At 60.8% G+C, this 13,425-nt stretch overlaps 5 protein-coding genes across 5 annotated transcripts; 2 read left to right on the top strand and 3 right to left on the bottom strand.

The window, feature by feature from the left end:
- Positions 1-58: 58 nt before the first annotated feature.
- Positions 59-1,843, bottom strand: F751_0868 (hypothetical protein; the record flags this gene model as incomplete). The annotated part of the gene is made up of 4 exons (XM_011399921.1): positions 59-292; positions 574-948; positions 1,284-1,531; positions 1,642-1,843. The coding sequence occupies 4 exons, from the start codon at positions 1,841-1,843 to the stop codon at positions 59-61; spliced, it is 1,059 nt and encodes a 352-aa protein (XP_011398223.1).
- Positions 1,844-2,400: 557 nt separating this feature from the next.
- F751_0867 (Elongation factor G 1, mitochondrial) lies at positions 2,401-6,172 on the bottom strand (the record flags this gene model as incomplete). The annotated part of the gene is made up of 11 exons (XM_011399920.1): positions 2,401-3,503; positions 3,724-3,803; positions 3,962-4,093; positions 4,223-4,454; positions 4,699-4,819; positions 4,987-5,059; positions 5,238-5,330; positions 5,436-5,485; positions 5,651-5,806; positions 5,940-6,065; positions 6,122-6,172. 11 exons carry the CDS (start codon positions 6,170-6,172, stop codon positions 2,401-2,403), a joined length of 2,217 nt encoding a protein of 738 aa, XP_011398222.1.
- A 422-nt stretch (positions 6,173-6,594) lies between these two features.
- On the bottom strand, positions 6,595-8,803 carry F751_0866 (Putative protein disulfide-isomerase; the record flags this gene model as incomplete). Its single annotated transcript, XM_011399919.1, has 7 exons — positions 6,595-6,818; positions 6,979-7,066; positions 7,206-7,358; positions 7,591-8,009; positions 8,150-8,243; positions 8,356-8,545; positions 8,643-8,803. The coding sequence occupies 7 exons, from the start codon at positions 8,801-8,803 to the stop codon at positions 6,595-6,597; spliced, it is 1,329 nt and encodes a 442-aa protein (XP_011398221.1).
- A 1,010-nt stretch (positions 8,804-9,813) lies between these two features.
- Positions 9,814-11,609, top strand: F751_0865 (Phosphomannomutase; the record flags this gene model as incomplete). Its single annotated transcript, XM_011399918.1, has 7 exons — positions 9,814-9,873; positions 10,122-10,188; positions 10,422-10,568; positions 10,699-10,834; positions 10,949-11,042; positions 11,308-11,388; positions 11,508-11,609. The coding sequence occupies 7 exons, from the start codon at positions 9,814-9,816 to the stop codon at positions 11,607-11,609; spliced, it is 687 nt and encodes a 228-aa protein (XP_011398220.1).
- Positions 11,610-11,910: 301 nt separating this feature from the next.
- On the top strand, positions 11,911-12,705 carry F751_0864 (SUMO-conjugating enzyme SCE1; the record flags this gene model as incomplete). Its single annotated transcript, XM_011399917.1, has 4 exons — positions 11,911-12,014; positions 12,106-12,226; positions 12,333-12,461; positions 12,577-12,705. The coding sequence occupies 4 exons, from the start codon at positions 11,911-11,913 to the stop codon at positions 12,703-12,705; spliced, it is 483 nt and encodes a 160-aa protein (XP_011398219.1).
- Between the last annotated feature and the right edge of the window lie 720 nt (positions 12,706-13,425).

The raw sequence follows: 13,425 nt of genomic DNA, 5'->3' as shown, positions 1-13,425 counted from the left end.
GCACCTCTCGGGGTCGCACCACGAACACCGCACTCCACCAGGCCCCATGGCACCCAGGTCAGGCCGTCCCGGCCGCCGCCGCCTCGCCGCCCTTGAACCAGGTGACGTCGGGCACGGCGGCCCCGCCCGCGTCGCTCAGGATCAGTGTCCGGGCCTCCGCGTTCTCGTACCAGCGCTGCAGGTTCTCGCGCACGGGGCGTGCATACTCGTTGCCGAAGCAGGTGAGCGTGAACCAGAGGAAGGCGGAGTGAGTGACCACCGCAATGTTGGTCTCCGGCCGCGTCATCAGCCACTGTGTGCGAGGAAGAGGGGGGACACGGGCGCTGACTCCGAGGCTCCGGGGATGGTGGTGCGACAGGGAGAGGGGGCAAGTGCATGGCTGGGCGACACGACGGAGAAGGAATCCGTCCATTCACCCGTGTCCCTGCAGATCGCCAAGGGGCCACGATGGCACGAGCTCGCTGCCGAAGCCACGCTCTCGTCCTTGCTGGGACACTGCAGTGGCCCCGGCCCCGTCACCCCCCACCATCACGACCAGCAGCCAGACACCCGCGCGGCGCGCCGCCGGCCCACCTGCAGGAACTTCATGCCGCGCTTGACCACCTGGCCCTCGCCCTCCACCAGGCCCGGCGACCAGAGCTCGTCGGCGTCGCTCTCGATCAGCGAAAAGTCGACGCCCGGGAAGGCGGCGCCGGCCTCGCTCACCGCCCGCCGCTGGTCGCAGTGGCTGGGGCCCAGGCGCTCGCGGCAGAGCTCGTGCGCCACGAAGGCGACGCCGGGGGGGAGGTAAAGCGCGGCGTGCTCGGCGCGCACGTTGGGCTCCCCCGTCTGGGCGCGCATGAGCAGCTGGTCGGGCAGCGGGGCGCCTAAGTCCATGCCGTCCTCCTCGTCGGGCGGCGGGGCAATGGTCTGGGGGAGGTGCGGCAAGCCAAACACGCCCGCCGCCGTCTCCAGGGCTCGCATCATGGGCGACACCACCACCAGCTGGGGGGGTGGGTGGGTGGGTGGTTGGGGCGCGCAAAATGTAGAGAAAGCTGGTCAGGGGCAGGTAGGGTCAGAGACGGGGTTCAGAGTATCAGGACACCATGCGACCATGCCCCAGCTGCGTCACTGTTGATCTGCGCAGGGCTCTCGTCAAAGCTGTGGGCGCATGCGAGATCTGTCGGCCCCCGCATGCGTGCGGGCAGAGAAGCACGCAGGCAGAGAAGCCACGCATGCCCAACGTACCCCCCCCCCCCCCCAAACCACACATGAACCTCCAGCGCCCATTTTTGCATGCGCACCTGGACACTGTTGCATGGAGGGTTGGAGGCCATGTGCACCGCCAGGGTGTGGGCCTGCTTCCACCCCACCGGCGTGAGGTGGGAGTCAGGGGTGTTGATGCCAATGTTGTGGAAGCCCTCGCCATGCCGAATGAAGTGGATGGTCTTGGTGTGGCAGATGGGCATGAGGCTGAGCTGGGGTTCGTACTTGGCCGGTCGGGCGTCCATGAGGTTGGTGGGGGACGACCCGATGGGAGTTCCGTTGGCATCTGGGGGGGAATGGGTGCGAGGTGGAGCAAGCCCTGTGAGTGCTGCGGCGGCCTCCAGGGGGGCGCTGTCCAGCGGCTCGCCATGCGCCATGCACCGCACCCCGCCCTACCCGTGTGGTCGGTGAGGATGTCCTGGAACTCCCGACGGATCTTGGCGGTGTGGCGCAGGTAGTCATGCATGCCACTGCTCCAAAACAGATTGGGCTTGCGCTCCCATTGCCCCGTGCACCAGTTGACAAACTGCTGGTTCAGGGCAGTCACGTACTCCCGGAAGTGCTCCGCCCTGTCCTTGCCCTTCTTCTGCCCGCTCATCCTGGGGCCGGCTCTGACGCGGGTCGTAAGAAGTGGAGGACACTATCGTGTGACCATGGAGCTCGGGGCGGCTCTGCAAGGACCGTGCGCTCTGGGTTGGGGGTCCAAGGATGCTGTGGTCGCCACAACGGACCGGGGCAGAGGCAGTGGCTGGAGGCGCAGCAGTGCGAGACAGGGACAAGTCTAGAACAAGGATGTCGATTCAAGGGCATGCGCCATCATGCATGCCCCGTTGTTATGTGCACGTCTCCTGCACCGCGACCGCTGCGCCCCCAGGGGCGCTGCCCTGCGGGGCAGGGTTTGATCCGACGGCGACAGATATGGAGGGGGGGGGGGGTCTGATCCACTTCTGGGAGTCGACCTCCTATTACCCACTCCCACCCTCTTGATGCCTGATGCCAGTGCCATGGCCTACCTGGATGCCACACTGCTCTCTGGCAGGCTGTGCCAGCCCCCCTCCCTCGGCACCTGCTGTACACCCTTGTTACTCAAATTCCCAGCCCCTTGTCCCAGAAGTGCTTGTTCTGCTCCTGTTACACGCACGCCTCACCAACATGTCACCCCCTGGCCGCGGTCTTGGCGGCCTGGTGGTTGGAGGTGAGCTCCGCCAGCACGTCCTGGGTCACGGGCTGGTGCCCCTGGTACTCCATGGTGAACTCGCCCTTGCCCTGCGTCATGGAGCGCAGCGCGGTAGAGTAGCCGAACATCTGGTTGAGGGGCACGGAGGCCTCCAGCACGGTGTCGTCCCCCTCCTGCTCCGACCCATTGATCACGCCCTTGCGCCGGTTGATGTCGCCCATGACCCCGCCCTGGAACTCGGTGGGCGCCTGCACCTCCACGCGCATGATGGGCTCCAGCACCGTGGCCCCCGCACGCTCGAAGGCGGCGCGGAAGGCGTGCACGCAGGCCAGCTTGAAGGCTAGCTCGGAGGAGTCCACCGCGTGCGCGGCGCCATCGGTGAGCACCACGCGCACTCCCTCCACGGGATGCCCGATGAGGGAGCCGGAGTTGACGGCCTCGGCAAACCCCTTTTCGCAGGCGGGGAGGTAGGCGGGGGGGATGACGTTGCCGATGATGCCGTTCTCGAACTCAAACTTGGTGGGGTGGCCGGGGGGGAGGGGCTCGATACGCCCCGCGACGCGCGCGTACTGGCCCTGCCCCCCCGACTGCTTCTTGTGCAGGTAGTCGAAGGTGGCGGCGCGGGTGATGGTCTCGCGGTAGTTCACGCGCGGGCGCCCCACCTCGCAGTCCACGCGGTACTCGCGGCGCATGCGCTCTATGTAGATCTCCAGGTGCAGCTCGCCCATGCCGCTGATGACCGTCTGCCCGCTTTCCCCGTCCTGGGCCATGCGGAAGGTGGGGTCCTCCTTCTGGAAGCGGTTGAGCGCCTTGGAGAAGTTGGCGCTCTGGTCGCGCGCGCGCGGAGCCACCGCCAGGCTCATAACCGGCTCGGGCACGCGGATGGAGGTCATGGCCACGCGCGTGCCGTCGGTGAAGGTGTCGCCCGACGCGCACTCCACGCCGAACAGCGCCACGATGTCGCCCGCCCCTGCCTCGGCGATGTCCTCCAACTCGTTGGAGTGCATGCGCACGAGGCGCGGGACCTTGAGCCGCTTGCCCGTGCTCTGGTTCACGATGTTGTCACCCTTGCGCAGCACACCTGACTTATTATGAAGGGGGAAGGGGAGGGGGGGAGGATGGAAGGGTGTGAGGGGGGGCCGGCTGTGCATGAGAAGTGTGGGTTCCAGTATCACACCCCCGCGCTGACAAGGGAGCACTACCCACAGCCCAGCAGGAAGATTTGGAGATGGAATCGCCAATCACCATCCGCCAACAGCGCAGGGGCTGTTCAGTCTGGTGACCCAATCCCCCCAACACACCGCTGTAGATGCGGACGTAGGTGAGCTGGCCGAAGCGCCCCTCCTCCAGCTTGAAGGCCAGGGCCACCAGCGGCCCAGACCTGGCGGGAGGAGGGCAGGAATGAGGGGTTGACAGTGATGCATGCAAGCAAGGTATGGGACGCAGCAGGACCAGCACCCCATTGCGCTTCCCGCCAGGCTGGCAGGCACAGACAGGACGCTCGTTGGAGGCCTGAGAAATGTACCACCTCAGGCTGACCCACCGCCTCTTCCACCACTCCGCTCAACAATCACTTGCCTGGTGCAGTGTACGGGCACTGGCGCCTCGGAGTCCGCGAGGTCAACCCCGGTGTTGGTGATGTCGATGGGGCAGGGCAGGTAGTCGGTTACCCTGCAGGGAAGGGCAAGGGGTCCCGGAATGCGAATGGTGCATCAATTCCAAGGCCCCACAGTTGTGCCCAGCAGCAAGCCCTGTGCACTGTGCAATGTTGCGCATGAGCCCCGTTCACAGCCTCCTCACCCATCCAGCAGCAGCTGCACCCCCTTGTTCTTGAAGGCAGACCCCATGAAGACCGGGACGAAGCCGAGGGAGAGCGTGGCGCGGCGGATGCCGTGCCGCAGGGAGGCGGCGTCCACCGGTTCCTCCATGAGGAAGAGCTCGCCAACGCCCTCATCCACCTCTGCCACTCGCTCCACCAGCTCCGTGCGCTTGGCCTCCATCTCTGCCATGAATTCCACGGGCACGGGGATCTCTGGGAGAGGGGAAGGGGGTTGAGGGGTGTGACAGTAAGTGGTGCTCTGCATCGTAAGCGGGGTGTGGCAGATGGCAATAGGTGGGAGCTGGGATTTCCAGGCCAGGGTTGTTCGCCGAGAAGTGTGGGATCAGCCCAAAGTTTGGCTTGCCTTCAGTGACGGAGCATTACACCACGTCCTCGCACACACAGCTGAGAGTCCACAGACCCGCCAGGCACCTCAGACCCCCCTCCTTCAGCGCACCTACGACGGTGTCTCCACTGGGGCCCTCGAACACGAAAGCCTTGCGCTCCACTAGGTCGATGAGCCCCTTCATGGAGTCCTCCACACCCATGGGGATCTGCAGGTAGACCGCGGACCGGCCCTGGGTTACGGCATGTGCAGGAAGGCGGGGCACAGCAATGGCGTGTCCCGACCGCCTTTCCAGGGATGGAAGGAAATCTCCGACGCTGTGCTCGAATGCACAGCACTGGACCGAGCATTCCCCTTGAACCCCCTCTGATTTGTCAACCTTACACACACTGCTCGCACCTGCACGGCTGCGGCGTTCAAGCGCAGCTTCTCCCTCAGCTGCCGCAGGACCTTCATGGGGTCAGCCCCGGCCCTGGAGTGGGAGTGATCGGAGTGGAGAGCGTCAGGTCGGCATCCGGACCCAACAGGAGACGAGCATGCCGGGTTCTACAAGGAGTATTAGACATCACACAATACAGCACTGTGACTAGGAGTGCACCTCAACTGAGGAGGGTTCCTTCCAATGGCGCCTGGTAACAACCCAACCCCACCTGTCCAGCTTGTTAATGAAGGCCAGGCGAGGCACATCGTATCGCCTCATCTGCCTGTCCACGGTGATGGACTGCGACTGGACGCCTCCCACGCTGCAAGGGGAAGGTTGCGCTGGCTCCTGAGCACATGCAGGGGCCAGTGGAGGAGCCATCGGGGCAAGTGTGTGGCCTGATCCAACCTCCTCCCCTGCTGCCCACCTGCACAGCACGAGAATAGCTCCATCCAGCACTCGCAGGGCACGCTCCACCTGAAGGTTACAAGGTGAGGGCAGGGGTACAGAGGATCACAGCAAGGCGTGGTGAGGAGACTCAGTGGCTTTCCTGGGCCCCCATCACTGCTGGCATTGATTAATGTCATGAGCGTGCATGTGCATCTTGAAGACATCCCACGTTACCCCACCCATGCCCAGCACCTCGATTGTGAAGTCCACATGGCCTGGGGTGTCGATCAGGTTGATGTGAGTGTCCTTCCACTGGCAGAAGGTGGCTGCAGACTGGATGGTGATGCCTTTCTCCCTTTCCAAGTCCATGGAGTCCATCTTGGCTCCCACGCCGTCCTTGCCTCGCACCTGGGAGGTGGGGCGAGGCGGGGTTGGCAGGGTGCGGCGGGGTGACACCTAGGATGCATGGGCACCAGCTTGGTGCACAGCCTCTCAAGCACGCCTTGGCTCCGGCCAGCACCCATCCCTTCGTGCCACTCACCTCATGGATGGCGTTGATGCGACCAGTGTAGTACAAGATGCGCTCGGACAGGGTGGTCTTCCCACTGTCAATGTGTGCAGAGATTCCGATGTTCCTCACGTCCGACAGGAGGGCCCGATCCTCGTCCTGGACGCCCGATGGCAGTGCCGCATATCCTCTTGTCGCTGCTACGTCCAGGCTACCGAGGCAGGGAAGCAGGCCAGCAGCTCCGGGGCCCTGGGGTCCAGGCGCATGCAGGCATGGTGCGCGCCCTGTCGCGGCGAGCAGCCTGCGGGCCACGCCCAGCATAATTAAACTACACTCAGTACGTGTGAGATTGACCTCTGACTTTTGCGCAGTGGATCACACTGGGCCACGCCTGCCCCCTGTTTGGGACACCAACGAGCTGCACGGAGCAATGCTCGCCAGCTCCCGTGACCCACGAGTGATTCAAAGCTAAACCCAAGGACTCTTGAAATAACTCTAAAAATTGAATGACCTGATTGTGAGAGGCCGTTTCGCGGGGTTCGGGCGCCACAAGCCAGGCATTCTCACATTGATGAGTCACCGCCGGCGCGATTATCTGTAGCACTTGACGTAGCAGAAGTTGGAGATCCCACTCTACGCCAAAAATGCCCTCTGCAATACACCCTTGTGGATTCCATGCAGGCATCTGTTACACAGATGCCAGGCCGAACACTTCCTGGACGCGATGCAGGTAGTCCACCTTTTCCAAGCACTCCGGACATGTCACCCCTTTGCTGGCCAGCAGTTTCTTCAGCTGCGCCACCTTGAACTTGTTCAAGTCTGTCTCTGGCGTCAGTTGGATGGCTTCGATGCACCGACTACCGTCCCTGAAGCTCAGCACAAACTTTGCGAGGGCTTCGGACTTCATGTCCCCTGCGGAGGATAGGGGTGGAGGGGCTGAGCCTGCCAGCCATTTTTTCCGAGTTTCATGGCTGATGCATCAAGCAGGCATCACCTTGTCTCCCTCCTTGCTTGGTCAAGTGCATTGTTTGGTCATAGATCACCACCACCCTGACTGCACTCTGATACGTACCCGTGTGCCTGATCGTGGTGCCGGCGTCCCCGCCGCACACAGCAACCACCGCAGGGAAGCTGCTTATGTTGAAGCGCTCCACCATGCCCTGGAAAAGGTGGTGGGTAGGGCACTGGTCGGTGCTGAGCCATGCGAGGAAACTGCTGTGCTCCCATGGGCACGTCGGCACTGAGTGTTTGCGCCGTGCACACCAATCATCCACCATGCCACAGCCGTCGTCGTGGTACCTTAGCTGTGCTGGGCACCTCCGCGATCGCCACCTTGCCCTTGAAGCGTAGGGACAGGCTGCGCGCCAGGGCCCCCGGCTGCTGCTTGGTCGTGAAGAGGAGGACGGACACCCCCCAGGCTGGGCTGGGCTTCAAGAACGCCTCGAGCTGGGCCTGCAGGGACGGGAAGGGGCCGTCGCATGGGGGATTGACTCCTGCATGCCGTCAGGGTAAGGACTGCCGAAAATACACGCATGGCATAGGTGTGCCATCTTGTCAGCAGGGAGTCATATCTCCCATCTGTGTCTCCTCATGCATGCTCGGCACCGTGTTTGATTATCTGTGCAGCACCCAAGCGGCAACCCCGGGCATCCACCCCATGGAGTGCGCCACCCTTTACACTCACAGGGCTGGAGACGCTGGGCACGTCGGAGGGGAGCAGCCCCAGCGCAAAGTCCTTGAGCGCAGCTGCGCTCCTCTCGCCTGAGTAGTCCACGCTCCGCCCCTCCACAAAGGCCTTGATGGTGGGGTAGCCCTGCACGCCGTGCTCCTGGCACAGCGCGGCCTCCTCCTCGCAGTTCACCGCCCCCACCCTCACCACGCCCGCCAGCGCCTCCGCCAGCCTGCCCCACTTGGGCGCCAGCTGGCGGCAGTGGCCGCACCAGGGGGCGTAGAACTCCACCAGCCACACCCAGCCATCCCTGGTCCCGGAGGGGAAGGAGTCCACGCCCAGTTTCCTGACGGCAGGCATGCCGTCATACAGGCCCCCGCCCGGCCGCTGCTGCTGCTGCTGCTGATGGTGGCCCCCAAACCCTCCGGGGAAACCTGGAAGGATGCAACGAGAGGCCGGCCAGGATGAAGAAGGGAGCACTCGAGCCTGACCAGGCCACACCAGAGCGCTGCCGCCACCAGGCCGTGCAGCATTGCGCCCATCACGACCCACAGATGACAGGGAGCGCACTCACCTCCGCCCCCGCCGCCAAACTGGAACTGGATTCGCTGACCACCCATTCCCCCTCCATTGCCAAAAACGGTGCGGAAGGTGGCGAAAGGATCACCCTGTGCAGGGAGGTGCGGGGTGTTGTTTCCTTGTAGAACTCAGGAGAGAACTTGCCACTCTGCCTCCCAGCATGAGGACGGCCATGTTCCCCTTCCCGTCCCACCAACTCACCTGGAAATGGAAACCTGCCCCTCCACCCCCAGGACCGGCCTGGCCTCCCGGTCTCAAGCCATCTTCTCCAAGCTGGTCGTACATGCGCCGCTTTTCCGGATCGCTGAGCACCTCATACGCTGCCGCAACTTCCCTGAATTTCTTCTCGGCGCCCTCCTTGGCATCGGGGTTCCTGTCCGGATGGTGCTTCCTGCACGTCGCCAGTGCATGGACGGCGAGTTGGGCATGCAGAACCTCCCTTCCTAATTATAACTTTTAGTTGAACAAGTGTCCAGAGGGCTCCTTACATGGCTTGTCGCCTGTACGCCTTCTGGATCGTTCGCTCGTCGGCGTCCGTGGCAACGCCCAGCAGGTCATAATACTTGCTGTCACGCACAGCAAGTACTGAGGGTGCGAGGATGAGAAGTAAGCAGGCTCCTGCCAGACACGCGTGTGAGTCCGGCTGCATGAATGCAGCGGCAATCTGCAAACGTCCTCCAGCTACGTCTCCCTATCCGACTATCGGGGTCACGAGTGGTGAATAAGTATGTCGGCTTATTTATTGGGGTATGAATGTGGCTTTGGCAGGGTTGATAGCAAGCTGCGGACGTGGGCACCGAAAGGAACAGCCAGCCCGGAATTCGTCATCTTGGAAAGATTGAATTAGGGCACCTGCACGGCATGCTGCTGTCGATTGGCGTTTGGACAGCCCTCCCATTACCTGGATACTGTGCATTCAAAGGGGCCTTGTGGACACTCGCGCAGATGCACTTGCTGTCAAGTCGTCTCTTGAGGTCCAGTGTGTGGATTGAGGAACAAATGTGCACCTAAGGTTGATTTGGATGCAGAATCTGGAGGTTGTGCAAGCAATCAGATATGCCAGAAATGAGCTCTTCCTCAATGTTGCAACGACTGCCCCTCAAGCTGCGGACACACCCTCCTTTGGAATCAGTCAGCCGCTTCTTGTGCACGAGTTCAGCAATCTGTCTGCAGGACACTGACAGATGCACTGAGATACCCACACTTTAGGCCCACACTACTCACTGCACCGTAAGCATGCTTAGACGTTTTGTCTGTCTGTGCACACGGAAATGACAGAACGGCAGGGTGGGCCAGACTTGTATTTCAGGGGTACGGCGATGAGTTCTTCGCGCCCTTACGGAGATCGTCTGTCGAGGAGGAAGCACCTTTCTGCGGCATTATCTAGGCAACGATTCTACATACGTTGCGGGGCCTGCAACAGGCGCTTAGCGATGCATTTATACCTCTTCGCAATTCGGCCTTGATTAACATAGCACCACCGATCCCACTACAGCTGCCTCCAGCTCCTCAAGGGAGCGCATACCAAGGTCGGTGTCGGTTCCCAATGAAGCTCGACTCGTGTGCACAATGCGGAGCATGCTTGTAATGCTCCAATGCTGCCTCATCTAAAATCCAGGCCAGTGCATCCTCTGACAGCACTGCCCTTCCCCAGGCGCCATGACCAAGCGCGTCCTCGCCCTCTTTGACGTCGACGGGACCCTGACGGTGGCACGCAAGGTGGGAGGTTGCTCAGCGGGACCGCGATGGCACGATCATCTGGTGCATGCTCTGTGAATTGGTCATAAATGTCACTGCTCCTCCTCGACTAGGACATCGAGCCGGACATGGTTGAGCACCTCAAAAAGCTTCGGAAGGTAGGGCAACCGCCATGACCTCAGGCTGGAGTGGACGATCTCTGTGCGAGAGGTGGGCAGTGCAATGCGCAGGAAGACTTTTCACAAGTATCTTGTGTCGTTCTTTGGCAGGCTGTGAAGGTGGGTACTGTCGGCGGCTCCGACCTCGCAAAGCAGCTAGAGCAGCTGGGCAAGACAGGTGATCAGGGGTCGAAACAGGGCTGCTTGGATTGGACTCGAGGCAATGCATGCAGTCGCTCACAGATGTTCAGCCCTTGCGCTCTGTGCAACCCTGCAATTGGTGGGGCGCTCGGGCCTTTGCAGGGACAGGAGGACCTGCTCTGGTCAGAACAGACGTGACACTGCATTGTCTGATCCTCCCAAAGCGTGCCGTCACCAATCGCGTGTCTGTTCACTGAACCCCGCCCACAGTCCTGGAGGACTTTGACTTTGTGTTTGCTGAGAATGGTCTGGTGGCGTATGAGGCGGGTAAGCTGCTGGCGGTGCAATCGATTGCCAAGCACCTGGGAGAGGAGTCGCTGCAGCGACTCCTCAACTTCATGCTGCAGTATCTTTCAGGTGGGGGAATGAACGACCAGTAGGCCAAAACTGGTGTGCTGTCGTACACATCTTGACATCTGGAACTGAGGTCACCCTGTCAGCAGCACATGCTGCGGCCAGTCCACCCAGCCTCCTCCGCTCCTCCCAGGCATCGAGCTGCCAGTAAAGCGTGGCACCTTCATCGAATTCCGTAAAGGCATGCTGAATGTATCGCCCATTGGACGCAACTGCTGCCAGGAGGAGCGGGACGCCTTCGAGGTGTACGACCTCAAGCATGGCATCCGGTGAGTGCCTGAGGACGTGCCCCGCAAGCGCATGGTGCACTCTCTGCCCAGCTGTGCATTCTTTGTCCCAGGACCCTTCCCTTGTCCACATGCTCCCATGACTCACCTGTTCAGGGCAAAGTTCCTCGAGGTATTGAAGGAGAAGTTTGCAGACCTGGACCTCACCTATTCCATCGGGGGTCAAATTTCCTTTGATGTGTTTCCAAAGGTAAGAATGGACATAGACCTGGCCTGTTGAGGTGGTGGCGCCCAGATTTAGTGGGTGTGCGTTGATCAAGATGGGTGTGCGTTGATCAAGATGGGTGTGCATTGATTAAGATATAGAAAGCCTGCACAGATTACCAACGGCGCCAGTTGGGACTGGATGTCCCATGGGAAAGCAGAGCCGCCTTCTTCTCTGATCTTCCTCCAGGTATCATCAATAAAGCCCAGTTAATTAACCATGCGACCACCCCAACTCCACATTCCCATAGGGCTGGGACAAGACGTATTGCCTTCGGTATGTGCGAGAGCAGTTTGATGAGATCCACTTCTTTGGCGACAAAACCTTCGAGGTGGGTTAGGGATGGAGAAGGGTCTGTGTTGCTTGGTGCGTGCTGGGCCCTCGCTCCAATGTGCCACCCGGTCACTCCTGCACGAGGAAATCGCCTTGACTTTGATGTATTCCGTACAGGGTGGCAACGACTACGAAATTTTCGAGTCTCCAGAGACCATCGGCCACACAGTGAATGGCCCTGCCGACACCATTGCCCAAACCACTAAGCTTTTCTTGTGAACTCCTGTGGCAAGGCCCAGGGTGACTTTGAACATGACAATGCAGTTGCTTGTTTCACTTCATGCTGCCGACATTTGGATGCTGAATGGCCCCCCCTGTAGTGCTTGAATAGATTTTATCCAGGTCTCGGTGTCAGGCATGGGTTGGGTCAGGGCGCGAAGGGCGTTCGAACATGGGTTACCGACGGTATTGAAGTCATACCACTCAAAGCTCCCCCCGAATGATCACCAGAAAGAGTAGGAGAATTGTGGTGTATATGCTCCTTGTTCTGGGCTTTGGCGAAGCATAGGCGCCACGCGCGATGTCCCTGTCAGTCGCCCGGAGCCGGCTGACGGAGGAGCGCAAGCAATGGCGCAAGAACAAGCCCTTTGGATTCCATGCTCGCCCCGAGACGACATCCACCGGGTACGTGAGGTTTAGAAGGGCTCCACTGCGTACAGACTCCCCGCTCTGTCATGCCCGACTGTGAGACCTGCACTGCTGCACCATCGGCCAGGGAGACGAACCTGCTGAAGTGGAATTGCCACATCCCCGGCAAGGAGAACACTCTCTGGGAGGGTGGTTTCTACCCACTCACCATGGAGTTCAGCGAGGAGTACCCCGCCAGGCCCCCAAAGGTGTGCGTGGGCACATGTATCTTGGGGGAATTCATGATCTCCAAGCGCCGCTCAAATTGCAAACCCCTCAAACACCAATTTGCCCTCTTCTCAATGCCACGCGCAGTGCAAATTCCCCGCCGGGTTCTTTCACCCAAATATTTATCCTAGCGGGACTGTCTGCCTGTCCATCCTGAACGAGGATGAAGGCTGGCGGCCGTCAATAACGGTGAAGCAGATCCTCGTGGGCATTCAGGTAAGCCGCCTTCTGCACGAGGCTGGTGCGATGTGGAACGGCTGGTCAAGACAGCGCTGTTGAACCTGGCCTTGGAGAGTGCTTACCTTCCCTGCCCTGCCCCCACCGAGCTCAGGAGCTATTGGACACGCCAAACCCCCATTCACCAGCCCAGTCAGACGCCTACCTGATGTTCACCCAGCGGTTGACAGAGTACAAGAGGAAGATCAAGGATGTGGCGTCCAAGTACCCGCCTCCACATTGAGAGCTGCAGGGTGAGCGCCGCATACATGTCAAGCAGCAGCAGCCTCTGTGTGACGCTGGATGTAGAGGTGAAATCCTGCTGAGGGCGCACATCGGCAGCCAGGACACCCTCCGACACGTGCCACTGAGCGTTTTACACCCGGCCGAGTGTGGAGCCTTGGAGGCTCAGACTCAGAAGGAATGAGGGTCCTTCCTGCTTAGACTTCCACCCCTGGCCCAGCCCTGCAGTCATTGGTGCCCGTGCCCAGTTGGAAAGGCGTACTGAGTCTGCCTTCACTGTTTTGCCTGTTACCTCTGCCTCTCTCCACCCCAAGGCTGGTATTGAGGGGGAGCCCAGCAGCCCACAATCTGGATGGCTAGCGATGCTCTCAAGGGAAGGCTCATCTTCTACACCCGGCGCAGTCTGGGGTTCGCATGCCTGCCCTTGGCAGGTCGATGACGTTCCGTGCCATCGCTCCCAAACCAGCATTAGGGTTTGACAAGAAAACGTCGAAATCTGACTGAAGGCAGTACCACTTCACGCGACTTCATGAACATCTGGATACTGTAATTTTGGCGCATGGCATGATTATTTGGCGTAGAACGGTGGACATTGAGGACAACTTAACGCTCGTGCACCCGGATGTTTGTCGGAGCCGAGTCGGTGTCCGGACGATGCCCGGCACAGGAGCCGCACCCCAAACCGTCCGTTTCTCCGCAGAGGAATAGGACTATGTAGAAT

Source organism: Auxenochlorella protothecoides (assembly GCF_000733215.1).
Source record: "Auxenochlorella protothecoides strain 0710 unplaced genomic scaffold scaffold118, whole genome shotgun sequence".
Lineage (NCBI taxonomy): Eukaryota > Viridiplantae > Chlorophyta > Trebouxiophyceae > Chlorellales > Chlorellaceae > Auxenochlorella > Auxenochlorella protothecoides.
The sequence above is the reverse complement of the archived record's forward strand: the minus strand, read 5'-3'. Positions and strand labels throughout refer to the sequence as shown.